The 26,618-nt window shown below is 43.2% G+C and overlaps 1 protein-coding gene and 1 long non-coding RNA gene across 15 annotated transcripts in view; one reads left to right on the top strand and one right to left on the bottom strand.

Annotated features, from left to right (window-relative positions):
- LOC123593719 overlaps positions 1-20,141 on the top strand; it is a 208,176-nt gene extending 188,035 nt beyond the window's left edge. Inside the window, exon 3 of the long non-coding RNA XR_006710477.1 lies at positions 17,968-20,141. This is a non-coding gene — a long non-coding RNA (uncharacterized LOC123593719). The remainder of the gene's footprint in view (positions 1-17,967) is intronic.
- Positions 20,142-20,948: 807 nt separating this feature from the next.
- ZNF462 (zinc finger protein 462) overlaps positions 20,949-26,618 on the bottom strand; it is a 140,580-nt gene continuing 134,910 nt past the window's right edge. For 11 of the 14 annotated variants that reach the window (XM_045470060.1, XM_045470069.1, XM_045470059.1 and 8 more), the window contains 2 exons: positions 25,015-25,138; positions 20,949-23,849 (listed from right to left, as the gene is read on the bottom strand). In XM_045470060.1, the coding sequence (XP_045326016.1) occupies positions 23,642-23,849; positions 25,015-25,138 (332 nt within the window). In that variant the 3' untranslated portion in view covers positions 20,949-23,641. The other 3 variants (XR_006710474.1, XR_006710475.1, XM_045470067.1) reach the window with 3 other exon arrangements.

The following is a 26,618-nucleotide window of genomic DNA, read 5'->3' as shown; positions in this document are numbered from 1 at the left end:
GGAGAAGATATTTGCAAATGCCGTATCAGATAAAGGGTTAGTATCCAAAATCTATAAAGAACTTATCAAACTCAACACGTAAAAAACAATCCAGTGAAGAAATGGGCAAAGACATGAATAGACACTTTTCCAAAGAAGACATCCAGATGGCTAACAGACACATGAAAAGATGCTCAACATCACTCATCATCAGGGAAACACAAATCAAAACCACAATGAGATACCACCTTACACCTGTCAGAATGGCTAAAATTAACAACTCGGGCAACAACACATGTTGGTGAGGATGCAGAGAAAGGGGAACAGTTTTGCACTGTTGGTGGGAATGCAAACTAGTGCAGCCACTCTGGAAAACAGTATTTAAACATATACTATTTAATATATACACATATATATACACATATATATGTACACATATATACACATATATATACACACACATATGTGTGTGTATATATATGTATATATGTGTGTGTATATGTATACACATATACACACACATATACACACACACATATACATATATATACACACACACGCACACATATACATATATATAATGAAGTATTACTCAGCAATCAAAAAGGATAGAGTCTTGCCATTTGCAACAATATGGATGGAACTAGAGGGTATTATGCTAAGCAAAATTAGAGAAAGACAAATATCATATGACTTCACTCATATGAGGACTTTAACATACAAAACAGATGAACATAAGGGAAAGGAAGCAAAAATAATATAAAAACAGAGAGTCGGGCAAAACACAAGAGACTCTTAAATATAGAGGACAAACTAAGGGTTACTGGAGGGGTTGTGGGTGGGGGGATGGCTAAATGGGCAAGGGGCATTAAGGAAGACACTTGTTGGGATGAGGACTGGGTATTATATGTAGGGGATGAGTCACTGGATTCTACTCCTGAAATCATTATTGCACTAAATGCTAACTAACTTGGGTGTAAGTTAAAAAATTAATAAAAAATTAAAAAATACTATTAACGTTCACTGTAGTTGTTTAGAACAGGAATCTGCAAGCTGTGTGTTTTTGTACAGCCTGTGAGCTAGGAATGGTTTTTATGTTTTTAAATGGTTGCAGGGGGCATGGAATCAAAAGAAGACTTTTTCATAACACATGAAACAAAATTCAAAATCTAGAGTCTATAAGGTTTATTGGAACATAGCAATGTCCATTCATTTATTTATTGTCTATGGCTGCTTTTGCATACAATGGCAGAGCTGGGTAGTTATGACAGAGAATGTGTGGACCATAAAACCTAAAATATTGTCTACCTGGCCCTCTCCAGAAAACATTCACCAACTCCAGGTCTAGGTGGTAGGGGAGAGTGGATAACCCTGGCTGTGGGGTCAGGAGCTCCTGATTCCACTTGCCCTCCACTTGGTGGTTGCATGACTTTGGGAAAATGGTCCATCCACTTGGAAACTTTTTTCTCATTTCTAAGGGGGAGACCAAAGTATGACCTTTTTAGGATAGCAGTGAGAATCAAAAGAAATAAAGAACATGAAAGCCATAGCAAGTACTCAACATTCACAGCCATCAGAATGATTGTACACAGTAGAGCATGAAGGTAGCACAGAGGGATGTTATGTGTCCCCCAGTGTCATATGTTAAAGCCCTAACCCCGCAGTGTGATAGTATTTGTAGGTGGGGCCTTTGGGAGGCAGTTAGGGTTAAATGAGGCCACGAGGGTGGGGCCCTTGGGATGGGATTTGCACCCTAATAACAAGAGACACAAGAGGGCTTGCTAGCTCTCTCTCTCCACCAGGTGAAGAGGCAGTGATAAGGCAAGCTGGGAAGAGAGTAGTCCTCACCAGAACCCCACCAGGCCAGCAGTTTGAGTTTGGACTCAAGCCTCCAGAACTGTGAGGAAAAAATATCTGCTAAGTCACCCAGTCTGTGGTAAGATTTTATGGCAGCCCAAGCTGACTGAGACATAGGAGGAGAACTGAACTGACATCTTGAGCATACATAGAATTTCCACAGGTGGGGAAGGAGAGAAAAGGCCCCCTTGGCAGAGGAACAATATACGTTAAAGCAATGGTGCTAGGAGTGCATGGGGTGCTTATGGAACAGAGAAAGCTCCTTCCACGTGGGCACAGACTGCACAGTGATAGAGGTGGGAGAAGATGGTTGGATTTGGTGGAGCTGAGGCCACAGAGGCACATTTGTGAGGGGCCTTGTATCCCACTCTCAGAGTAGGCTGATTTGTTATGTTTTGCCCATTTGATTTGTGAAATGTCCCTCTCTGCCTCCCTGAAGTCACCTTGGTGTAGGGGGTGAAAAGCCAGCTCACAGGAATACCATCTACTTCTCTTCATGGTAACAGGTCAGTGGGTAGTTCCTGGCTCCTTCTCTGGGGCTGACAGCCTGCTAATCAGGAGGTTAATCCATGGTGAATGAGAAAGACACAGCCCCACATCAGGGAGGAGTGAGGGTTATGAGAAATAGGGACTTTTTTAAAAGAAAAGAATACATAGTGCTGAGAAAAAGTATAATCTGGTGTAACATGGTCACTTAAGACTTTTTGCTAAGGATGTTGGAAAGTTTGGGAAGGGCTTTAAATGATGGAGCTCAAGGAGAAGAGGCTGTCGCTGTATTCCATGGAAGAGATAGCAGCAGCTTAGTCCAAGAACGTGACCGTGGAAATGACAGAGGACCAGCTGAGAAAAATGGAGTAGAAGGAGTTCTCAGGGCATGGTGATCAGGTGCGGAGGACAAGGGGAAGGCAGACACATAGGCCATGAGCAGACACCTGCTTGTGCGTGGATACTGGCTTGGCTCACTGGGATGGAGCAAGAGAGAGAATACAGGCTTCAGGGGGGTCAGTATGCATTGGGGATCAAACATTCAGTAGAGCAGATGTTGAGTAGATCATACCTGTGGCGTAATCCAAATGATGGGGGACCGGTGTCTGGAGCTATTTGCTTATCTCAGTGTGAAGTTCAGGAGAGAGACCAGGGCTGGAGCTAGGAATCAGGGAGTCATCACTAAATGGATGGTGGCTACCGCCCTGCCGTGGCTGAGATCACAGAGGGAGGGAGTCTGTTTGCCCATGGGCTGTCCCCCATCTGGTGGGATCACACCTGGCCTCAGAATTAAACCTCTTGTAATATGCTGCCTTTTGAGAATAAACACACATGCAAACAAACAAATGCTTCCATTCCTGATGACTCAAGTGGCATGTGTCTGGCCCTGATTGTGCAGACAGTTTTGTAGGAAGTTGCCAACACAATGAACCATCTGAAGCCTCTAATGAAGCAATTATAGTATGTGGAATGAACAATCAATCAACTGTAAACTCAGTGGTGAGAATTTTATAGAGATTGAGGGTAGATAACAGGCTCACTGCGGTTATGTCCAAGAGTAACTTGATCCCTTAGTGGAGATAATGTGTATGTAATGGTGGAACCTCTCCATCCCCGCCCACAACAGACACAAAGCAAACAGTTCCTGTAAAAAGACCACCACTGCCCACCAATCAGCTCTCAAAAGTGTCTTGCTATCACCAAGAAAATTGTTCCATGTTTTGGGAGTTTGTGGTTAATAAAGACCTCTTACCTTGTGGGATATCCACAGGTAATACATTTCACTACTCCACTCTTCCTGTTTGATTCTTAAATGTATACCGACTATGTTAACAGAGAGGTCCACTCCATAGCAGTGATTGTAGTATCATCATTTCCATTGCTCGGTGGCAGTTCTGAACACGTATTACCTCTAATCCTCACAGTAAGCCTGTAGAATAGGTATTATTGGGCTTAATTTTTAATGAAGAAAGAGAGACTCACAGTTTAAATGATCTGTCCTGTGTCACAGAGCTGAGATGGGGCAGAGCTAGATAAATCCAGGTGTGCCTGCCCACAGAACGCTCCCACTTCTCCATGGTCTGCCGCCTTTCCATCCGTCTGAACCTCTTGAGTTACCTCCCCTCTGTTCAAGTCCATTCTCTTCATTGCGGGTGTTAGAAGATGCTTGTTGACATCACCAGTGTCCTAGGTTTACCTTCAAAAGTCCTCCTATGAGAGACTTAAGATGTTTGGAGAGGACAGCCACACCCTCTTCATTATTCTCCCCTCTGGAGTAAACACTTCCAAGTATCTTCAGCCTTGTCCCATGTGACATGGAGGGGCAGCTGCTGCTGGCTACCTTTCTAACAGCCATCCCCTGTCTGCCCTAACTTCCTTGCCAGAAGCTCACCCTCCACTGTAAAAACCACAAAGGCCAGAAACTCACTCCCCCAGCTGTGCACACTGAGAGTGGATTTTGGAGTAGGGGATTGGGGAATTGGAGAGGCAGAGAGGTAAGTGTGGTGGAAAAGAAACACCTGGGTTCCTATCCTGACTTCACTAGCTGCAGTTAAATTATTCAAACTCTCTGGGGCTTCAATTTCTTCATCTTTAAAATGGGATGACCATAGTTATCACAGGGGTGTTCTGAACGAGAATCATATCAAGCATATAAACACTCCGCGTAGAGCTAGACACAGAGAAGTTACATAATAAAGGGATGTTACTATTTTTATTGCTATTACTAAAGATGAAGCTGCTGTTCTTCATTGACTTTTATTTACTTCATCAGGTGTAGCGCATGAGGTTCACGTGTGGATTAGATGAAGGGGCATTAACATCCTGATGTTTATGAATGTATATGATGCTCCCCCCACCAAAAAACAAACCAAAACAACTTAGCAGTAATACTTGTGTGCATATTCATGATTCGTTGACTCTTCATTTGTGAGTGTCAAGGAAAAGCATTAGCTCAACCACAGGTGCCAGCCTTTGTCTCAGGCGAGGAATTCCCTTAACTTAGGAAAATAATTAGATAAATTAATTGTTTAGCCCTTCTTTCAAGAAGCTTACAGCCATTGAAAGCCAAGGATATGCAGTTAATTTGTTTTAATTTTTTTAATGTCTTACTTATTTTTGAGACAGAGCATGAGCAGGGGAGGGGCAGAGAGAGAGGGAGACACAGAATCCAAAGAAGGCTCCAGGCTCTGAGCTGTCAGCACAAAGCCCGACGCGGGGCTTGAACTCACAAACCGCGAGATCACGACCTGAGCCAAAGTCGGATGCTTAACCGACTGAGCCACCCAGGTGCCCCTGCAGTTGAATTTTTTAAAAGGTGCGTTTTCACAGGGTCAGTGTGATGGATAATGGATATTAAGTTTCTAGAATATTGCTCTAATGAAGTAACAAAGTTGGGAGACTTTTGAGATGTGAATCATCGGGTATTCTTTAAAGCATAGGTTCTCAAACTTGTGCATATTCAGAATCATCTGGACTGTGCAGTGAAAATGCAATTGTATCAGGCATCTCAACATTCCCAAGATGGTGCCTTATTCTTTCCTCGTGTTGCTGGTATCATTCTCATTTCTGGAGCACCCAGCCCTCCCTTAGGTGAGAAACCAAAGCTCAGATGTGGATTTATTCTTGCACCTTATGTGATTCCTATGTTTTTCAGGACAATTGAGTGTATATGCCAGAAATCAAAAGCAAACTAGCTTAGACAAGAGAGACTTTATTGGCCAAAGTAACTGAAAGGGATCTTCTAGCCTATAATGCCAACAGAGATCTTTCTCTCTTTCCTATATCCATCCATACGTATACTCCTATTTCTCTCTCTATTCTTCCCCATAGACATACACACACATATTTATTTTTGTAAAGAGATATATATGTCGATATGCATATGCATATACACAAATATACACACACATCTATATATACATGTACATTTATATATATGCACACAACAGATTCCTGTATATCAGTTCTGCTATCTTCCAAGTATTTCTAATTATCCCCCCCTTCTGGGAACATGGATGATTTACATTTCCTGGACCACTTGTGATGGGGTAGGGTCACAGAAATAGTTCTGGCTAATGAGTTGTATGCAGAGGTGATATGTGTCACTTCTGGGCTAGAACATTTAATTGGCAGCACATGACCATTCCATGATTTTTTTTCCTCTTCTATGGTGACCAACAAAATTTGAATTAGAATCTACTTAGTCCCACATAAGGGGAGGGAACTTGAACTGATCTTTCAGCTGACCCAGTGGACTAGAACTTTGAACAAAACATAAGCCTTTGCGGGGCGCCTGGGTGGCTCAGTTGGTTGGGCGGCCGACTTCGGCTCAGGTCATGATCTCGTGGTCCGTGAGTTCGAGCCCCGCGTCGGGCTCTGTGCTGACAGCTCAGAGCCTGGAGCCTGTTTTGGATTCTGTGTCTCCCTCTCTCTGACCCTCCCCCATTCATGCTCTGTCTCTCTCTATCTCAAAAATAAATAAACGTTAAAAAAAATAAAAAAAAAACATAAGCCTTTGCTATTGGCTACTAAGGTTTAGAAGTTGTTAGCGCAGCGTAGCCTGGTTAATCCTAATGAACACAGAAGACCTCCAGCAACTCCATGTTTGTATGGCCGTGTCCAGTTCATGATCTCAGGAGAGAGAGCAACCCTCTCTTTCTCTGTGCCCTTATAGCCAGTCTCATAGAGAGACCTTCTTTTGGTCGTGTCCTATCCTTGTATCAATCATGGAAGATAGAAAGATGGCCAGGCTATGATACTGTTGGCCAGGTCTGGACTATGTGACTTACTTCTGGACAGTAGAGAAGCACTATAATTAATGGTTCTGCTGGTACTTCAATGATGGGGAAGAGGCAGTTTTCAAACAGAATGAGGGAGGAGGCAGAGGATACAACCACAGGGACTATGATCCCTGGACATGGCTGAGGGTATTTTCTTCCTCTTCCTCTTTCCTTTCTTTCTTTGTCTCTCTCTCTCTCTCTGTTTCTCTTTCTTTCTCTCCCTCTTTCTATTCTTCGTATACACCTCTATTGTTCATTATATTATGTTGTATTTTGTTTCCATGGCTGAGCCCCTACCTCACCTCCCATCCAAGACAGTGAATTTACTGACTTCAGAAACAATGTCATATCTTCCTTAGTGACCACAGGACCCAATACAGGACTTGGCCCTTTCACGGGAACTCAATAATTATAGAGTGCATAAAATGAATGCAAAAGGCTATTTAAGAAAAGACAGGACAAGAATGAAGAAGTACATTTCATTTCTTCTGCTACTGGGAGATCAAACATCAAACAGCATGGAGTATATTGACACAAAATCTTCCAGGATAGTCCAAAAAAATATTTAATTCTCATTCTCCCTAGAAAACCCTTTAACAAATGCAACCAAACACCTGGGAACAAGAGATCTGCCACTGCATCATCCATTTGCTTTCAAAATGGAAACCCTAGACAGATTCCCTCGCCTGCAATTATCCAGGTGGAACACAGACAAGTTAATATCAACAGCTCATCTTGGTGCCTACGCTGTCCCCAGAATCCAGAGAAAGGTATTCTTCCCTTTAATCCTCTGTGGCAGGACAGATGGCACTTACAACCCAGGCTAGCACCTGGGAAATGTTTTTCACGCTACCAATTAAGACACTTTTCCTCTGCTGTGTCCGTCACTTGCACCTGTAGGACAACTGGTCGCCTCGCCAGGAGCATACTCCATCTGATCACTCCCTTGTCCACTGGGGCTCTTCGCGACAGATTCCAAAAGTGTTGCAAAGGAAAAAAGTGAGAGTTGCACCTGAGCTGGAGATTTCCTGGCACATTCATGGAGGGCCTAGCAATTTTTTAAAAAAAATTTCATCCTGTTGACAATCACTCTAAACCTACTATATACCAATAGACAACAGAGGGAAAATAAAAGATCAGTAAGACTCCACCCTTGGGGAGCTCATAGTCTAGTGGGATGATGGATAATAAACAACTCAGTAAAATTCAGTGTGAAAATGCTCTAAGTAGAGCTGCTTCAAGGTACAGATGATACAGAGAAGCAAAGGATCACTAATTTTGAGGAAGGGCCAAAACAAAGTCTCAGAGAGGTCGTATGTGTTAGTCTGCATTTATAGAAAAATATTAACTCACATTTTCCTGGTACAATTTGGTTTTCAAAGCATTTTCACATATTTATCTCATTTTATTCCTCCACTACCTACCTATAGGAAGAGATTCCTCTTCTTCCCTACCACCATGTAAGGAGTTATGGCTTGGATAGGCTATGAGACTTACTCAAAATGGCCAAAAAAGGGAAGAGCAGAACTCAAAACTTGTTTCTTTTTTCTTTCAGAGTTTATTTTTTTCTTTTAGAGTTGAACTTATTCTGAATTGAACCGGGCTCTTAGCTGCAAGCAAAAGTTAGAAATACAACAGCAAAAAAACCCAAAAAAAACAAAAAAAAAACCCAAAAAACCTCTAGCATGAGACTTGGGTGCTATGTAAGGCAGAATACCACTGCCCAACCGGGCCCAGCACTGGCCTGGTGAAGGCACCAGTGCAGCCTTCGTGCCATCAGGTGCCATAGCTTGCACATCCGAAGCCACCAACATGCTTTGTGATGTCTCTGGGACTTCTTCCCAGATGCTTCTAGAAACTCAGTAGAGTAGACCTGCCCACTGGCAGGTAGTTTTTCCATGATCCCTGCTTCTTGGGTTCTTAATTTCTAGTGGAGTCTGAAGTCAGTGCACTGATTGACAGAGTCCCCATCAGTCCCCTAAATGCAGGGAAGGCCAGGGAGGCAAGCACCTGATACTTTCAGTGTTGTGGGAATTGGACACAACTTCACAAGTTTGGTAATTCTCAAGTATGAGAAAGATTGTGAAACCAACACTTAGCAGCACTATATTTCCTTCACCATTACTTATCAGTAATGGCTGATTTCCCTGCTTTAAAAACTATGTTTATTCTGTGAGGCTAGGTTTGTAACTCCCAAAGCCCTTTTGAACCCAGTATGAACAAGCAAAACCGCTCCTAACTGCCTCCTATGTTGTGCAGCATGACCATGGCTTCATCAGCACAATCATTCCAGAAACAGCTCACTTAATTATTGATCAAACACATTCATTTAGGTGTGTGGTTAAACCCTCTTCCCAGGATGACTGGCCAGGCCAGCTCTAGAGTTTAATCACTATGAGCCAGTGACTTTCACTTCTGACCACTGATTGGGAAAGTAGGAGAAAAGGTTCCTACTAATTTGTGAAATGAGAGATGTCTTCTCTACTGACAGGGAATAGAGCTGGCTCTGCTGTGAAAATGGGCTGCACAGGAAGCAACACACTATGTCAGGTCTGTAGTTCTTTGAGGTTAGTGATTCTCCAAGTGTGGTCTCCTGGACAGCAGAAACACCTGCAAACTTGTTAGATGTGGAAATACTTGGGACCCACCCCAGAACTACTGAACCAGAAATTCTGGGGGTGGAATGCAGTCATCGATGTTTTAATAAGCTTCCAGGAGACTCTGGGGCATGTTAAAGCTTGGGAAACACTGCTTTAGACCCAGGAGCTGCTTCTGACATGGGTACCAAGCTTTGGTTTCCTCATGGACTCTATGAGCTTTCAGCTGTCCTCAGTGGTCGGGATAGGAAATGAAGCAAGTTCATTTAAAGCAGCAAACCCGGGGCACCTGGGTGGCGCAGTCGGTTAAGCGTCCGACTTCAGCCAGGTCACGATCTCGCGGTCCCTGAGTTCGAGCCCCGCGTCGGGCTCTGGGCTGATGGCTCAGAGCCTGGAGCCTGTTTCCGATTCTGTGTCTCCCTCTCTCTCTGCCCCTCCCCCGTTCATGCTCTGTCTCTCTCTGTCCCAAAAATAAATAAACGTTAAAGCAGCAAACCCATCCCTGATCATCCTTGTAGGTAGGTCTTCTCTGAAAAAGATCAGCCTCACAGAAACCTATGATGATTGGCCACTTCAACAAAGTAATTATGTAACTGTACTCCTTCATATCCATTATCTCTTTCTTCCCACATTATAGCCCTGGAAGGGAAGTTGTTTTCAGGATGAGGAAACAGGCTTAGGAAAGTTAACTGACTTGCCCAAGGTCACCTATCCAGAGTGGGAGAGCTAGTGGCCTCTAAACTATGCCAAGGCTAAGGGCATGACGGGGGACAATCTGGGGAGAGTTCTCCCACCACCGACCCGTAATTATTAGATCACAAGTACCTCAACTAATCACCTCCCTTCGCTGAAGAAATGTGTCTCTTTGACTTGGTGACATTCTCAAGAATTGTTCTTTTTGAGAAGCCTCTCTTCATAAATACAATTTCATACAAATCTCCCACTAGCTCTATGGCTTTGCAACAAAAGTGACCCAGTGTGTGAATGTGCCAGTGAAGCAGTCTATCGCAGGAGAGGAAAGCACAGAGTATGAAAATGGGATCAAGCAGCTACCAACCCCAGCTTAATCAGGTTGAGACACAAATGGAACCATTAACATTCCTGAGTTCTTGTGAAATGAGAGGCTATTTTTCAGGTATGGTTATATTTAGAGATAGGACATAGGAGGAGGCCATTAAGGTTAAATGAGGTCACAAGGGTGGGGCACTGATCGCATAAGATTGTGTCCTTATAAGAAGAGACCAGAGCGCTTGTTCTTTCTCTGTCCACACACACTGAGGAAAGGCCACACGAGGACACGGACGTCAACCATCCGCAAGCCAGAAAGAAAGCTCTCATTGGCCTTTTACTAGTGACTTCTTTTCCCTATGTCCAAACTGCTTGGCAGGGCAGGGACTAGAGGGTTGGGGGATGGGTTGGACGGTTGTTGGGTGAATTAGCACAGAGTACGATAAATTGAATACTTAATGGCATTAATGAGGACGCCTGATAAATTCATTTCATAACTCGGAAGACTTGAGGTCTGTATGCTATAGCTTCCTTGCAATTGACTAAAGCTGCATAACAAACCACCACAAAATTTAGCAGCTTAAGGCAGAAAATGATATTGATTCATACAATTCTTCAAAATGAGCCGGGCTCTGTGGAAAGTTCTTCTCCTGGTCTTACTGAGGGTCACTCATGTGGATGTTTTAAATTGCTGGTCAGTGGGGGTTTGGCTCAGCTGGGATGCTGGGATGGCTGGACCTCCTCTCTTTCCATATGATCTCAGAACCCCTCTTTCCATGTGGCTTTTCCACAGGTCTCCCCATCAGTGTTGCCAGACTCCTAGCATGGGGTCTCAGGGCTCAGCTGATAGATTTTCTAAAGGGTGATGCCCACAACTGGCACAGAATCACTTCTGCTGTCTGTTTGTTGAAGCATGTCACAGGAACAGCCCAGTTTCAAGGGAAGGGACTGAACAGAGTGTTTCACTGAGGGCCACCACTGTACCAGAACACTACAAACATTTTGCAGCCATCAGCCTACAGAGTAGGTAAGGGCTTTTTTTTTTTTTTTTTTTTTAATTTTTTTTTCAACGTTCATTCATTTTTTTTGGGACAGAGAGAGACAGAGCATGAACGGGGGAGGGGCAGAGAGAGAGGGAGACACAGAATCGGAAACAGGCTCCAGGCTCTGAGCCATCAGCCCAGAGCCCGACGCGGGGCTCGAACTCACGGACCGCGAGATCGCGACCTGGCTGAAGTCGGACGCTCAACCGACTGCGCCACCCAGGCGCCCCGGTAAGGGCTTTCTAATAGGACTGTCCACATGTGCTTCTGAGACTCCCTCTCTGATATTGCTTTATCAGTTCTAACTCCATCTTCTGAACCGTCTATCCTTTGAGATGTATTACAGCCCTACTCTTCTGAATGCTACTCTGTCACTTTCAGGTGACTTTGCATATCTCTTTGGGGAGAAAATTTATTTCCAACTTCCTGGTAGAACATCTTTTAGCTTTAAATGCTGACAGTTATGATTTTAGAGAGCTCTCACTCTTGCTGTGGCTTCACCTTCCATGTTTAGGTTTCAGAACCAGCACAGATGTGAGCTCCAACTGTTTTCAGTGGTATTTAGAAGACTACAGGTATTTGGCAAATAAGTTAAAATGAGATTTTAAGTTAACCCAAGTATTTTCCATGTTCCACACACACAAACCTCCATGTGTCTAATATACCATGGGAACCTTCTATCATTTCAGGCAGCAGCTAGGGCAGTCTAAACTCATTGCCTCAAGGAAGGGAGGCCACAGCCAAACAAAAGAGAACAAAGGCATCAATTCTCAATCTTGAGTTTCAAAAGAGCCTTTTCAAAGTCCTGGCAAAGAAAACAGGTTAATAGAAAAGGTTTTTGAGTTTCAAAAGCTTGGCTTTTCTCATGCCAAAAGCCATATGCTATGCTATTTACAATAGATTTGGGGAGAATGTGTGATGATATGTAAAAATATATAAACTATAAAGAAATATATAAAATTCCAAAATATAAAAATATATTAAAAATATTTTTAAAGTGAATAGTCTAGTTCTATAAAGTCTGTAGAGATTCCAGGAGCTGAGCTGAGAAGGGGGTGGGGGGTGGTTCTTAGGGGGAACAAGAGTTGCAATGAGTATTTCTGACAAGGGATGCTGAACATGGCTCAGCTAGCAAATGTTACCAGTTGGGTTCTCTGCAAGTAGACCTTGAGATGAAGTTTGAGGTGCAAAATGCTTATTAGGAATTAACATCTATGAAAGGCAGGGAAAGAAAGCAGGATTGGACAGAGGGAGAAGTTAAACTGAGAGGCAAGCCTTGGCCGGTAGGGAACTCTGGAGCAAATATTACTAAAGTTCTGTTGGGCGGAATGGTTGGACTTTATACTCTCCACCTTAGTCTTTGGTACAAGCTGCTTTGACAACAGCATGACCTTGCATCAGGTGCGAAGAGCAGGTGGGAGGAGCTGATAGCTGGACATGTTTGCTGATTCTACTCACTCCCTGCAGCTGGTCCTTCCATAAAGAAGGATCTGGGCAGCAGCCGTGGATCTCCAGGTCTACCACACTAAACCCTCTCCTCCTTGAGCCGGGAGACGATAGAACAGCTGGACAGGTTTGGAAAACGTGAAGAACATTCCATGCAGAACTCTCTTTAACCCAAGAGAGGTAGTATGGTGGGCTGGAAATAAAGAGAAAATGGCAGCAGGACACATAGAGAGCCCAGGATAGCTCATTCTGTCTTGCATGGTCCTGGATTGCCATAGAGGAGGGTCTGAGAATTCCCCGTGATCCGAAGAGGGTCAGATGCGGACTGCTTGGACCAATTGACACACCTAGAATGGACAGCGGTGAAGGGGAACTCTCTCAGCTGATAAAAGTGGGACTAACCCCCAAAATCACAAGAGATAAAGTTCTTTTTAGTATATTACAGCAAAGGCAGGTGACAGGTGAACCCAAATCACCCTCCCTTTTTTTCTGTCACTAGGATTCTATAAAGCCACTCCCCATCCCACTATCCCAATTGATTTAGAGAAACCCCAGGTCCTGAACAGAAGAAGGAGTGGAGAAACTCCAAACCTACTGAGTTTAAGCTTGAGGAGACAGAGAAACCCCCTACGTGATTGAGTTCATCTAGAATTAAATAGATTTGAGTTTCCTGCTACTAGACAACGTGGGGGTTCCAGATAGATACGAAGTTTAATTATGAGAGGAAATATTTTAAAAGCTACATTTTTGATTCACTTGTGCCATAGATTGAAAATCCATACTGCTATACAGATAGGAAATGATCAAAGAAGTAATCATTGCTTCTGTCGGTAGCAGAGGGAGAAATGTAAACCAGCGAAAAGAGCCAAGCTTGCTCTTGGCCAAGTGTGTGGTACAAGTGGGGACACTATCTTAAAAACCAGGCACTCAGACCCTGCTGGTATGGTGGATAATGGGAGGTGATTTCTGTAAATCTGATATATATATATATATATATATATATATATATATATATGTATATATATATATATATATTCAAGGCTTTAAATTATTTATGTTTTTGCCATCCTGCTTTTAGGTATCAGGCTTAACAAAGTAACCAGATATCACTGTGGCTGCTATTTGAGGACTAGAGAAAGAGAGAAATCAGTTAGGGCACTGGTTGTACATTGTCCCTAGCAACAAATGCTGATCTCTGGCACTTGAGTGATGGCAGTGGGGACGGGAGACACGTAGGAAATTGGGTGTTTTTTTTAGAGTTAAGACTTGTTGATGGACTAAATGCGTGTGACAGGTAAGGTGCGATGTTTAGTTTTTGGCTTAAGCACCTGGGTGGATAACAGTGGCCTTTACTAATGTGGAGAAGGTTAGAGACAGAAACAGTTTTTTGAGGAGAGGGTAGAAATCAAGAGGTTTCCTATAGCTCATCTGAGTTTCTGATGCTGTGAAATATCCACAAAGTTCTGTCTCTTTGACATCTAGGCCTGGAACTTGTTGGAGTGGACAGGGTGAGAAATATTAATTTGAGAATCATGAACATAAAGACAGCATTTAAAGCCATGAGACTGATGAGATCATTTGCTGAATGAGTTACTGAATATAAATAGAGTGAATCAAATGGATGATAGGACCATATGTGTAAGATTATTAGAGATTTTTATTTTCTTCTTTATTGTTTTCTGTATTTTTAAAGATGTTCACAATGAAAATATATTACTTAAAAATTTTGTTTTGATGTTTATTTATTTTTGAGAGAGAGAAAGACACACACACAATGTGAGTCGGGGAGGGGCAGAGAGAGAGTGAGGCACAGAATCCAAAGCAGGCTCCAGACTCTGTGCTGACAGCACAGAGCCCCACACAGGGCTCGAACTCATGGTCCATGAGATCATGACCTGAGCTAAGTCGAACACTTAAGCAACTGAACCATCCAGGCGACCCGAAAATATATTACGTTTATAATCAGAAAACAAGTAAAGTCACAATAAATCTGCTCCTGGCACTCTGAAACACAGCTATGCAGCTTCTTTGCTTCTTTTCTCAGAAAAAGCATTTCACCTCAGTTGGGCCTTAAAAATATTAATGTGCTTATTTAATTGGGAATCTTAGAGACAGTGTTTGCATGAAAATCAACATCCTCACCTCTTCTGCAGTGCAAATGAGCCACTCATTTTCTGCTCTCACCTAACCTGCATCTTGCTGCTGATTGAACCTGTGCCTAATTATGTGTTGCTCCTTGAGTTCTGGAGTATGTAATAGCAATGTTTATTTGCCAAGGTTGACAGTGATGACTAAGTCGTTTCCCTCTTCGTGTTTTTTTTTTTCCTTTTTTAAGTGAAAGAGAGAGTAACCCTGTCTGTCGTGCCCCCAACACAGCACGTTGATGAGGTTATCTCTGGTTAGTGAGAGCTGGGGCAGGAACTCAAGCATCGCAGGGTATTTTGTCATAAGCCCTAGTGAGAAGGAGTTTCTGTAAGTCATCTGGGATGAGGCAAAAGGGCCTCTTGGCCTGAATATTTATTCATTCAACTAACATTCAGCGCATCCCCACAATGCTCCTGGCCCTACCCTGAGCAATGACAGAGATAAATATGATCCTAGAATGTTAAGTCTAGTGATTCAGTTCGAGTCCCATTTGTTAAGGGTCATGATGAGGGAAGTGTGGGGCAATATGGAAACACATAACCTGGGGAGTGTGGTTCAGCGTCAAGGCTACCTGGAAAGGATAATAATAGCTAGCATTTGTCAAACTGCCAGGCACAGTTTTTCACACTTCATGTGGTTTGACTCATTCATTCTTCCAACAACCTGTGAAGAAGGTACCGTTATTATGCTCATTTTATGGGATAAAAACCTGAAGCACGGAGTGGTTAAACCTCAGCTGAGTAGCCAAGGGCAAGAGGAGTTAGGTTGAAGGTGGAGGGAAGAGTTCCAGGCAATTGGAGCAGTGTGTGGAAAGGCATGGTGCATTCATGGATAGTGCATGAGGAATGGCTGGGAGACTGACTACAGGATGTTTACTGTCACCGGCCTCTGTGGGGCAGGGGCCCGGAGGACAGAGCTAGAGGGGCTTGAGAGGCATTAAGAAAGGAAGCAACAAGGGCGCCTGGGTGGTTCAGTTGGCTAAGCGTCTGGCTTCTGCTCAGGTCACGATCTCACGGCTTGTGGGTTCAAGCCCCATATCAGGGCTCTGTGCTGACAGCTCAGAGCCTGGAGCTTGCTTTAGATTCTGTCTCCCTCTCTCTCTGCCCCTCTCCCACTCATGCTCTGTCTCTCAAAAATAAATAAAAATGTTAAAAAAAAATTTTTTTTTAAAAGAAAGGAAGCGACAGAATCAGATTTGCCTCTGGCTGCTTTGTGTGGCCTGGTGAGATGGGAGGAAACAGGACAGGAAGTGGTGGTAGCGGCCGCACTTGGATTCAAGCGGCAGGTGGACTCAAGGGGCGTCGTGCTGCGGACGACTGGGTCTGGGGAGGTGCCGAAGGGGAGGAGCTGGAGTGAGTGTCCAGACTTCTCCTTGGGTGGCTAGGTAAGAGGCAGTGTTTCCCGAGACCGGGAGCCCCAGGGGAGGACTGCACCTTGTGTGCACAGATGGTGCCTGAGGTTTGTTCTTTGAGGCACCTTGAGCCCGGGTCTCTGGGGAACAGAGAGAACAATGCCCAGGGAAGCAGTGAACAGTGAGTATATGGACGGAGACCCGAACCCGAGAACAAACAAGCCAATCAGCGGACTCCTCGATCTGTCTCTGAGCCGATGTCTGAATTTTTAAAACTTAAGGAGAGGGAGACCTTGAAAATCTTCATAAAAGCAAGGGATGGTAAATCGAAATTAATTGGATAGCACTTGTTATTTGTGATTTAATATGTGTTAAATGTCACGGATTTTTTTTTTTTTTTTTTTTTACTCTATTTTAGGAGAAGTTAAAAATACATCTTCACAAGACATTTCATAGGTTTGCTGCTGTTGTGGCCCCTACCTTCTCCCCAGTTCTCTGGAAGGTCTTTATTTCTCCAAACCGCAATTCTCCTACTCTGGCAGTTTCCATAAGCCCGATCTTTGAGGGAGGGGAGGCAGTGCTCTATATGTCTCTCTATACAATCTTTGTAATATGTATGTGACTAGGTACTTTTATCTCCACTTACACAGATGGGAAAACTGAGGTTTAGGGAGGTTCACTCCCCACTTAAGTTAGCGGACGAGGCAGTATTTAAACTGAGGCAGCCTAGCACACACAGCACTCTTAACCAGCGCTGCTATATTTATCCACCATCTACAGGCACGTTAATCAAATCCCAAGCTCCATGCCCTTCCTCATGCCCCGTGATGCCTCCAACATTTTGACATCCGGGTTAGCATCAGAAAGCCCATGGGGGTGGAGTATCCTCTCTGATGCAAATCTGAAAAGGCAGTGGGTGACTGTTGACCGTTGACCAGGACCCACAGGATTTAGATAAGGTTTTCCCCTTTTCCTCTCTTTGCCCTCTGACGACCTCTCTTCTGGCCCCAGTGCTATTCTTTACTCAGCATCTCCTCTTCCAAAGTGCCCAGCTGCCTTCAGGCTGGCGCCTTCAGGGACAGACGGACACAGAGAGGCAGGGATTCCCAACTGGACGGGCCACTGGGGGCCAAGAGTCCTGGGGAGACGTGGATGGGCCCAGGCCTGTAGCTGCAGTCTTCTAAACAGCCCCCTGGAGTAGACTCTCTCAGCTTCGGGGAAAGGTCAGAATTTCAATCTTGTGTTTTCACACATCTTAAATGGATTTCAGAGGCACTGGCACTGCCCTGCTCCTCTCTCTAAACAATGTGGTTAAGCTGCTGTAGCGTTGCTAGAGGCTGCATTCCTCCTGCATTGTGATGTGGTTTTTGGAAGTCATGCATGCAGTTAGCTAACCAAACTAAGCTGTTTCATTAATGGGAGCAAACTCAAGAGAGAAATCGTGAATAGGAACAAGGCGAGTTTGCTTTCCACCCCTAATTCAAAAAACCAGATAATTAAGTAGGCGGAGAAAGGAAGTATCCCTTCTGATTCCAAGAGCTGGCTCTCTCTGTCTCTCCATTTCCTTTCTTTATTAGGTGGTGATGGTGGTTGTGGGGTGTGTGTGTGTGTGTGTGTGTGTGTGTGTCGGGCGGCGGGGCGGTGGGGGGGGCATGGCAGTGGTGTGGGGATGGTGAGGGAATTCCTAGCAAAAGATCTATTACCCCAGACCCTTGGAGTCAGCTGTTTCTATCATGTTTTCTGTTCTGTTCCGCTTCCCTGTCCCCTCCACTCAGTTCTACCCCACCCTCAGTAGCAGCTCCAAATCTCCACCGGCCAACTCATCCCCCACCTGTCACTTTGGATCCCACCTCAAAGACAAGGCTCATCAGCATGAACTCAGTCCCCACCTACATCTTCCACCTATGGATGCACATGGAGACACGTTCCTCTCCTCTTCTCTGCCTAGGAGGAAGGAGTCCCTGTCTGCAAAGCTCACTGCTCTCCTGTGGCCTGACACCCAGTATGAATCTGCTTGCCAGTTACCCTGTTGCTATCATGGTTCCTTCCCTCGGTATAATAAACATGTCCAATTCGCTCGTATTCCAAGAAAACCTCTTCCCTCAAGCCTGCCTCTGGACCCATCTTCCCCACCCTTGGGGCTTGCTTTCACCACCACACATCTTAACAGTCTACCCACTTGTCAAAGCCACACATCTCCACCGCCGTCACCTCCGGTTCTGGCTTCTGCGTCTCCTACCCCGTGGCTGGTGGCCACTGATGCCAAATGTTCAGACCCAGTGGATCTACCCATCCATTTCCTATTCACATCTGAGCAAGACGGCAGGAGGATGGCCGAAGTGACCTCTAGAGGGGGGACTGCCAGTTCAGTCTTCTGATGTTTTTTTCAGAGAGCCGAGACTTTCAGACAAAGACATTTTTCATCTACCAGGCTGCATATTTTTACTTAGATATTTAAAAAAGCAATCTCAAGCTTTCCGAAAGAAAATGTAACATAGATGCCAAATCAGATGAGAACTAACACTTGGTATCAACAGGAATATATTTGAATTTAAAAAGGCTAGCTGCATCTGACAGCAGTGTGTCTCAGCTAAAGTCTAAGCTGGAGTGGGGGGGCGGGGAAGAGAAGATTCTTCAATAAATAAATGTTTATTGAGACAGGGGCAGGTGATAAGTAGAGTGACTCTATCATGTGACGCATAGAGAGTCAAGGAAGGCTTCACATCAGAAGTTACAGTTGGGCTGGGTCTTATAGGGCAGGTAATTTCTGGTAAATCCGAGTTCACTGAAGGCAGAGGGAACGGCATGTGCAGAGAGCAGGATGTTTGGAAAAGAACTGACATTTTCGGGGAATAATGAGCATGATACTTTGAAGCGTCTTACGGTCTCTAGGATCGAGTGCTGTCCTCTGTATCACAGCCCTGGGAGGGCTGCAATTGTAATTTTTGTTAAACTCAGGGCTGAAGACCCTCCAAATGTGTGTGAGGAACCAATTTCTTGCGTCCTTTCCTAAATCCAATGTGAGCTTTCAGATGGACAGAGGAAAGGTGTTCACAATCAAGGCCATCTTTCCCCAGGGTCAGGATCAACAGAGGTGGCTAATGGCCCAGCAAGCCCCAGCACCTCCTGCAGCACATCTTCCCCACGTTGCACCTCCGGCCTCACTATTCACGAACTGTCAGAAGAAAGGGGCTGCGTGTATCGTTCGTTGTCACACAGTGACCTCCACCAAATATTTGCTCGAAAATATTGGTTAAGTGCAGGGGTTAACAGGACCTGCATCTTGTGCTTTGCAAAGGATGGAAGGTTTCTGACCACTCCCCACCCCCACCCCCACCTGTTTCCGAAGGAACACTTCTATGAAGTTCCTGATTATGGTAGAGATTGTCAGCTCAGGTGGCCTTCCTGGGCACACAGGTAGACAAGACCACACACTTAACCCCTTTCTTGCGATTAAATGGGGCCACGTGACCAGGGAAGTGAGAAGTGATCGGTGCTACTTCCTGGAGGAGGCATTTGAGGAAGTTTATCAGCCAAAGATCTCAACAATGATCCTAGGATTCGTGTATTGAAAGGATAGCATCATCAGAAGAGTGTGGATTCCTGAGTCACCAGAAGGAAGCATACCTCACACTGACCCTCATGAGAACATGTGGAAGAATTACATCTCTATGGTTCCAAGGAGTTGCCCTGTTGCAGTCCTTACCATGATTAATGTATCAGTATATTCCACTTACTTTCCATAAAACAAAGTGGGAGTATGGCTTAGACATCAACTCAATATAGACACTGTTATTTGATGGAGGCCACAAGAGAACAGCTGTCAATGGACAAGTTCTACGTCACTTTCTCTCCTTTAGAAAAACACAAAGAAACTTCTCAGCTTGCAGTTTTGGAAAAGGTTGAGTATCTCTTGAGCATTTGAAAGTAAATGTGAATGTGAATGTGATTCTTGATTGATCTTTCATTTCCTTGCCTACCAGGAAGCTCTGAGCCAAATACATGGTTTATGTATGGCCTCTCAGAATGCATTTTTGTCAGTTCTCCACCATAATTACTTTGCTACTCAGTCCTCATTTTCCCTTTGGGTTCTGATTTATCCAAATTTCTGTTTTCTGTGTTTTATGCTCTTTTAAGTGTCTTAAAAACTCTCCTCTGTGGAAGGGATAAGGAGGACAAGGAAAGTTGAGAACCAAATTTTTAGAACGAGTTCTGGACAAATGATCTGTGAGCCTTTCTTCTCCTAACCCTGGTGAAGGCAGATCGTATAAATCAGCTGAGTTTAACAATCAGTGATGTTGGTTTTAATTTACTCTTCCAGTTTTCATGACTATTAATTTTTCCTTTGATTTATAACAGTGTAGCTCAAAGAATATGCTAATGATATTAATAATTACTGGTGTAAGATAGTTGGTGGCAGTAGTTTAAAATAACTATGCTCATAGATTCAGGGTCCCCAGATGACATTTATTCATTAGTACTTCCTCCTTCTCGAGCTTCATATAGCACTTTGATTCACATTTTTGGTGGAAAACCTTCCCTCCATAAAATTCCCCCAATTGGTGATAAATATCTGATGTAGAAATACTAACTTTAAAACTCCCAGCTCATACCTCACCTTACTATTACCTTTGCTTTCCACACCTGTGTAGACTCAGTGGCTTGAATTAGCTCTCCTGTGCATGCACTGAAAGACAACACTGTTATTATTCCCACATTTCTTATCTGTAAATGATCTACAACAGATGCACATAAACACATGTGAAAAAAATTCTTTATTAATTTCTCACATTTCATTACAAAATGTATGTTGCAAACAACTTGAATAACCTACTGGTGTGTTTTGTTGTTTTTTAAACCCTTGGCTTCAAGAACTCAGAATCTCCCTCTCTCCTATCAAGTATTGGGAAACACTGATTATTGGAGTCAACAGGTTCTCATTTTGCTATTTATCTTCTCTCAAGCTCTGAAAAAAAAATGTCCTCTGTATAAATTAAACAAAAAAATGTTGTAAATTCTATGTCATTACAGTCAACAGAATTATAATAATGCATCCAAAATGTGCGGCCACAAAATATCAGGTATATGTTTGAAAAAAGAAAAAAATGACATTCTAGCCTTGTTAAAAGGATAATGGTCCCATATTTTTATTAACAGGTTAGCAAAACAAAATCCAATGGATTACAATATTTACATGTTATTTGAAAAATAAAGTAGTGATAAAAGCATGTCACAATTATTTTCTGTTTTTTTCCTTTTTCTTTCTTTCTTTCCTTTTTTTTTTTTGCTTGATTTTTTTTTTGTTTTTTTTTTTTTGTTTTTGTTTTTTGTTTTTTTTCTTTGTTTTTTTTTTTTGTTTTTTGTTTTTTTTTTTTTTTTGGTAACCATACAAACACCCAATCCAGGTATGGAACTGTTTAATACATTTGAAATGAGGCCAATTAAAAACAAATATGGACACAAAATGTTATCTTTGTCTAGATCACACTTTCCCCATTGTCTGGTTTCCACATGATGGCCCCCATCCCTAAAAAAAAAAAAATTAAATTAAAAGAAACTCCCTACAAATAAAACTTTTTAACAGCAAGAAAATAAAAGAAGAACATGCTTTTCAAGTAAGCACCTATTCCACAAATGCAATATCTTTCCATGGATTTTATTTGAAGCTGTGTGGGACACTGTCATCTCAGGATTCCCTGCCCCTTTCTTCCCTCCCCCTCCCACAACCCTTCCAAGTAAAAAAACAAAAAAACAAAAAAACAAAAAAACAAAACATGAAAACCAAAGGACTCACACACACGCATACACACGAGCACACATACATCCAAGCACACATGCACACAGGCTTCTATAACCTAGGCTTCAAGGAAAGTTCTTTTCTACTTTTTGGAATGAAACCCTTTGTTCACAATCAGAACATATTATAAATGTAGACTTAGATTTAGTCTAAGCTGCTCCCTCCTGAAAAAGCTAATATTGGGAAACAGAGCAGCTGGCAGCTACATTAAAAAAAAAAAAAAAAAAAAAAAAAAAAGTAGTTCTCCAGGCTCCTTATAGGATATAAGTATTTCTTGTCCACTCACCAAAGGGATGGGATTCTAGCATATCCCCTTGTTCCACAAAATAAATGAAAAAAACCCTCCCCCAAAACACAATGCAAACAAAAACAGAACACAGATTTTTAAATCACACACAAAAGCCAGCCCATCCTAACAGAAATTATTTGTGTGAGACGGATAATGTGTTAATTGACAAGCAACAAAAGGGTGAAGAGGACTTCCTCGTCTGGCCCACAAGCTGCATAGCTGTGCCGAAAAGTTTGGTTCTTTAGTTAAATTAAGGGGAAAAAAAAGTTAACTTCTTTGTTATTTCCATGTTTAAAATAAAGACATTCCTATTCACAAAAAACTAAATCTCCCTTACCCCCAAATTAAAACAACAATAACACGCACATAAAAAACAATTTATGTGAAAACTGAATTGTGCTGTGTTTGTAACACTCAAATTGATAGAAAATAAACATGTGGCAAACAAAACTCCACAGTCACCGTAAAATTAGCTCACATGAATCTACCAAATTCTAAATTATAGTTGAACACTAATAAACAGCTTACCTGGAATAAAGGATGACAATTCACAAACAGTTATCTAATAATTAAAGTCTGTTTCTTTTTTTTGTTTTGTTTTTTACTAAAATAATTAAAAAAATCACAGTATTTTAAGAAATAAAACCCACGTGGGGATTTTAAGCACAATTTGTGTTCCTTTCTTTAAAACTCTCTTTTTTTTTTTTCTCCATTCACCGTCTTGCCCAGCAGTTCTCTCTACATTTAACCACAACGACGACAGGTAGTACTGACAAATGCAGAGAATTCCCTTGGTTAAGTTTGAGGTACTAGGAAACAGGTGACTGTTTTATGCAAAGCAGTTTTTTTGTTTTCTGTTTTTGTTTTTTGTTTTTTTGTGTTTTTTTTGTTTGTTTGTTTGTTTGTTTTTTCCCAAAGCGGCTGCAGTTAGGTCTTGAAAAAGCTTAAGGTATTAAAACTAGAAAAACGCACCGAAAGATGTGCGTCAAAAAGTTGTTCCCCTAAGAGAAGTCTTGTACTGTCACGGAGCTTCTGTTTCCACATCCTGTCCAAGACCACCACAGAGCACACCGTGTGCATGGGAGGTGCTTCCATATTCCGCAACAAATGACACTTCCATGATGAAGATCCGGAAGAAAAGGTGTAGTGATGGAAAAGGAGCCACATATTCCAACCATTTAAATAACTTTAATTTACATACTCACTCACACAGGTACCAGTGCTTTGAAAATAGATTGTTCAGTCCTAAAAAGCAGCTTTGTTCTGTCTTCTTTTCTGTCCCCGCCCTTCTCAGCCCAAGCTGGCCCTCCCCACTTTCTCATCACGGTTCAAGTACGGTTTGATTAAGAAGTTCACCAAACGCTTATTCTTTTTTGGCCTCTGCATTCTCCAGGAGAGATTTGTCAGCAGCTACTACACAGATGGCTACTGTTTCACTCTTTAGGGAAAAGTCTATCCCGATTGCCTCATCATCTTCCTTTTCCTCTATAGAGGGCATCTTAATACTGTCCTCCACACTCTCCTTCAGGTGGATTTCTTCTCTGCTCACCTGCTTGGTGTCATTCAACGCCCTGGAGAAACAGTGATGGTAGAGATGGATGAGTATGCCTTTTTTTCTAATTAAACAAAAAAGTCCTTATTTCCCTGATCCTAAAAAGACCTTGGGGTTTCCTTTGCATAAATGCCATGAACATATGAGTAAATTCTGAGTGATTTATCCTTTGCTACATGTTATGCTTAGGTCATGTATTTCAGCATCTTATTAAAGATGTGAACCTACAAAAATAGCCATTATTATACTCTGTTTTGATTATACCATGCCTTGTGTCCACATTAACATAATTATTTTATGTTCCCTCTTCTACTGGGTGATAGGTCATAACTGGTAGTAGTAGCAAGAACTGCCTTATGCTCAAACTCCTCTGTGTAACCCATAAGCTTGGAGATTGGCTATATTTATGAAGACTAAAAGAGCAACTCAGGTAAAGATTTAATGGACGGATCCAGAAACAAATCATAAAAAACAAACAAAAAGTAAAAACCCAAAGATGGAACCCATGTCTAGGGAAACTTAGGTTCTCTGAAGTTTAGATGCTTGGGGTTTCAGGGGCATTTTCTACTCAGGAACTGACTCCTGGGTTCTCTCTGTCTGGCAGACTAAGAGTGCCTCGTCTAGGGGACGGTTTTATGTTCAAAGATCTTACAAGTGTTTTACGGATATGCTCCCACCTACCTGGGAGGCAGGCAGAAGCTGGCTCTGTCCCCGAGGCAGAGCATTGAAGGCACCAAGAGGTGCGAGGGAATGTTCAAGGCCACTCAGGGAATGAGTCATCACAGAGGCAGGAACAGAAGCCAGATCTTTTGACCCCGGTCCACGCTCTATCAGAGAATGTCAGGCTAATGAAAGCTGAAGGGACACTGGCTGGAGAACGCTAAACTTCCACGCGAGGGCTTGAGTGGGATTTGTCTTTCGTAAAGATGATTTTTCCTCATTTGAGTTGTGTCTGGGTGACCATTGAAAAAACCAACAGAAAAGAAGAAACCTAGTTCCTGATGGCTGCCTCTCCTCCCAAGCCCAGAAATAAAGTGTGACACAGAGGGAAGGGCCTACGGATTGTCAGGGGGACCAAAAACAAAACAAAACAAAACAAAACAAACAAAAAACAAAAAAACAGAACCTGCTCTCCCTGCCACTTCTCACTTTGGGCAAAGGCATCTTGGGACGGCTCAACTTACATGCCGTGTCTGAGCACGTGCCTTTCCCACTCAGAGCCCTGTGAGAACGCCCGTCCGCAAAATTCACAGGGAAAACGCTTCTCAGTGTTAATAGCAGCCCCACGGTCAGCAAATCTCATCAGATCTGTGAGGAGAAAGCAGAAGTGTTACCTGTGTGCTGTGGGAGGAAGCAGAAGAGGGAAGTCAACATTCATTAGGAAACCTCCTTTCTTTCCTACTTTCACCCCTAAAACCCTCCATGAAGGCAATTTCCAGATTCCTTACTCCTAGTTCTCCTACTGGCTTCTCACATCAGGGCGTTTCTTGGATAGCCGTCAAGAGCAGCTCCTGGGTCCCAGGCCCCCAGCGGCCCCGTTCCTCCTCACTGCCTCATCACAAATAGTCTGGGAACCCCAGAAGGGGTTCCTTCTGTCCATTCCAACAGCGTCTCGGCAGTTTTTTCTATCGAATCTCTTCCTTCTAGGACGCTCTACCAGTGCCTCGTTATTTAGCACTTATTCGTTTTCTATTTGACACAGGTTTATCTTTGCTCACTAAAAAGAATATAGAGGCACTGGACCAGGTACGCGTAGCAGACCTCAGGGTTTCGATGCGTTCCAAGTAGAGCTGAGGGCTCACGACTTGTGCTCATCTGTCACGGATGTCATAATCAACACCTCACAGGGTGGCAACGAGCACTGAATGAGATCTGTGAGCAAAGAAGCTAGCGTGAACGAGAATCCTGGGAAGCGGGGAGGCCAGTTTGTAAAAGTATGTCCTGAGCTAGTGAGGGCCCCTGGCTGGCTGCCTGACATCTACTCCTCAATTGGTGGTACTCATGAATGTGGGGGTATAGACAATTCTGGAAGGTCTGTTGCAAACATCAAATACTGACGGTCGTTTTGTTTTCTCCATGGCGCTGGGCACATGTTAGGGGTCTGATCAATGTGGATTGGCTGGCTAATTGTTTACAGACCACTCCTCCTGGCAAACTCAAAGATGAGAGCTCACGTGGCCTTTGTGTTCTCCCGAGTCCTAAGCCCATATGTCTTTCATTACACCACAGAGAGCCAATCTCCTTGTGGATAATAAACAGCAGGGCCGAGACGGTCCTGCAGCCACGCAGCAGAGTGAGGGCAGCATACGGGGAAATGTCCATCATCTCTACATATCTGATCACCCTATGCTTGTACATACAAGATGCTACAGGAAGATGTCCCCTGGTTGAAACACTTCATCTAATAAAATCCTCAGGATGACGTTAACAGGATAGGTGTCTCTGTGCTGCCTTAATCTTTAGCACAAAACGCTATGTGAATGGGCCAGTTTTAACAAAAGATGAAACATTTTCTCACAAATTAAGAAGATCACCACACAAGCCATTAAAAATAATTGCACAGACTATCTTCCTTGATTCTTTTCATTGGAAATGAGACAGCACCATCTGCTCTGCGCATTAATTCCTTAGCAGGGATTATCTTGGGCAAGAAATCAACAGAATGCCTTCCTGACTCCTCCCAACTGCATAATGAGAGGGGGGTGGGGAGGATTCTGCTTGGGTTAATTTTGATTTCTTCATGCCTGGTTTCTTCTCTTTCAAATTCCCTCCGAGCTTCCTAGGCAGG

Source organism: Leopardus geoffroyi, chromosome D4 (genome assembly GCF_018350155.1).
Source record: "Leopardus geoffroyi isolate Oge1 chromosome D4, O.geoffroyi_Oge1_pat1.0, whole genome shotgun sequence".
In the NCBI taxonomy this organism is placed as follows: Eukaryota; Metazoa; Chordata; class Mammalia; order Carnivora; family Felidae; genus Leopardus; species Leopardus geoffroyi.
Note: the sequence above shows the minus strand (reverse complement) of the source record. Positions and strands in the feature narration are given on the sequence as shown.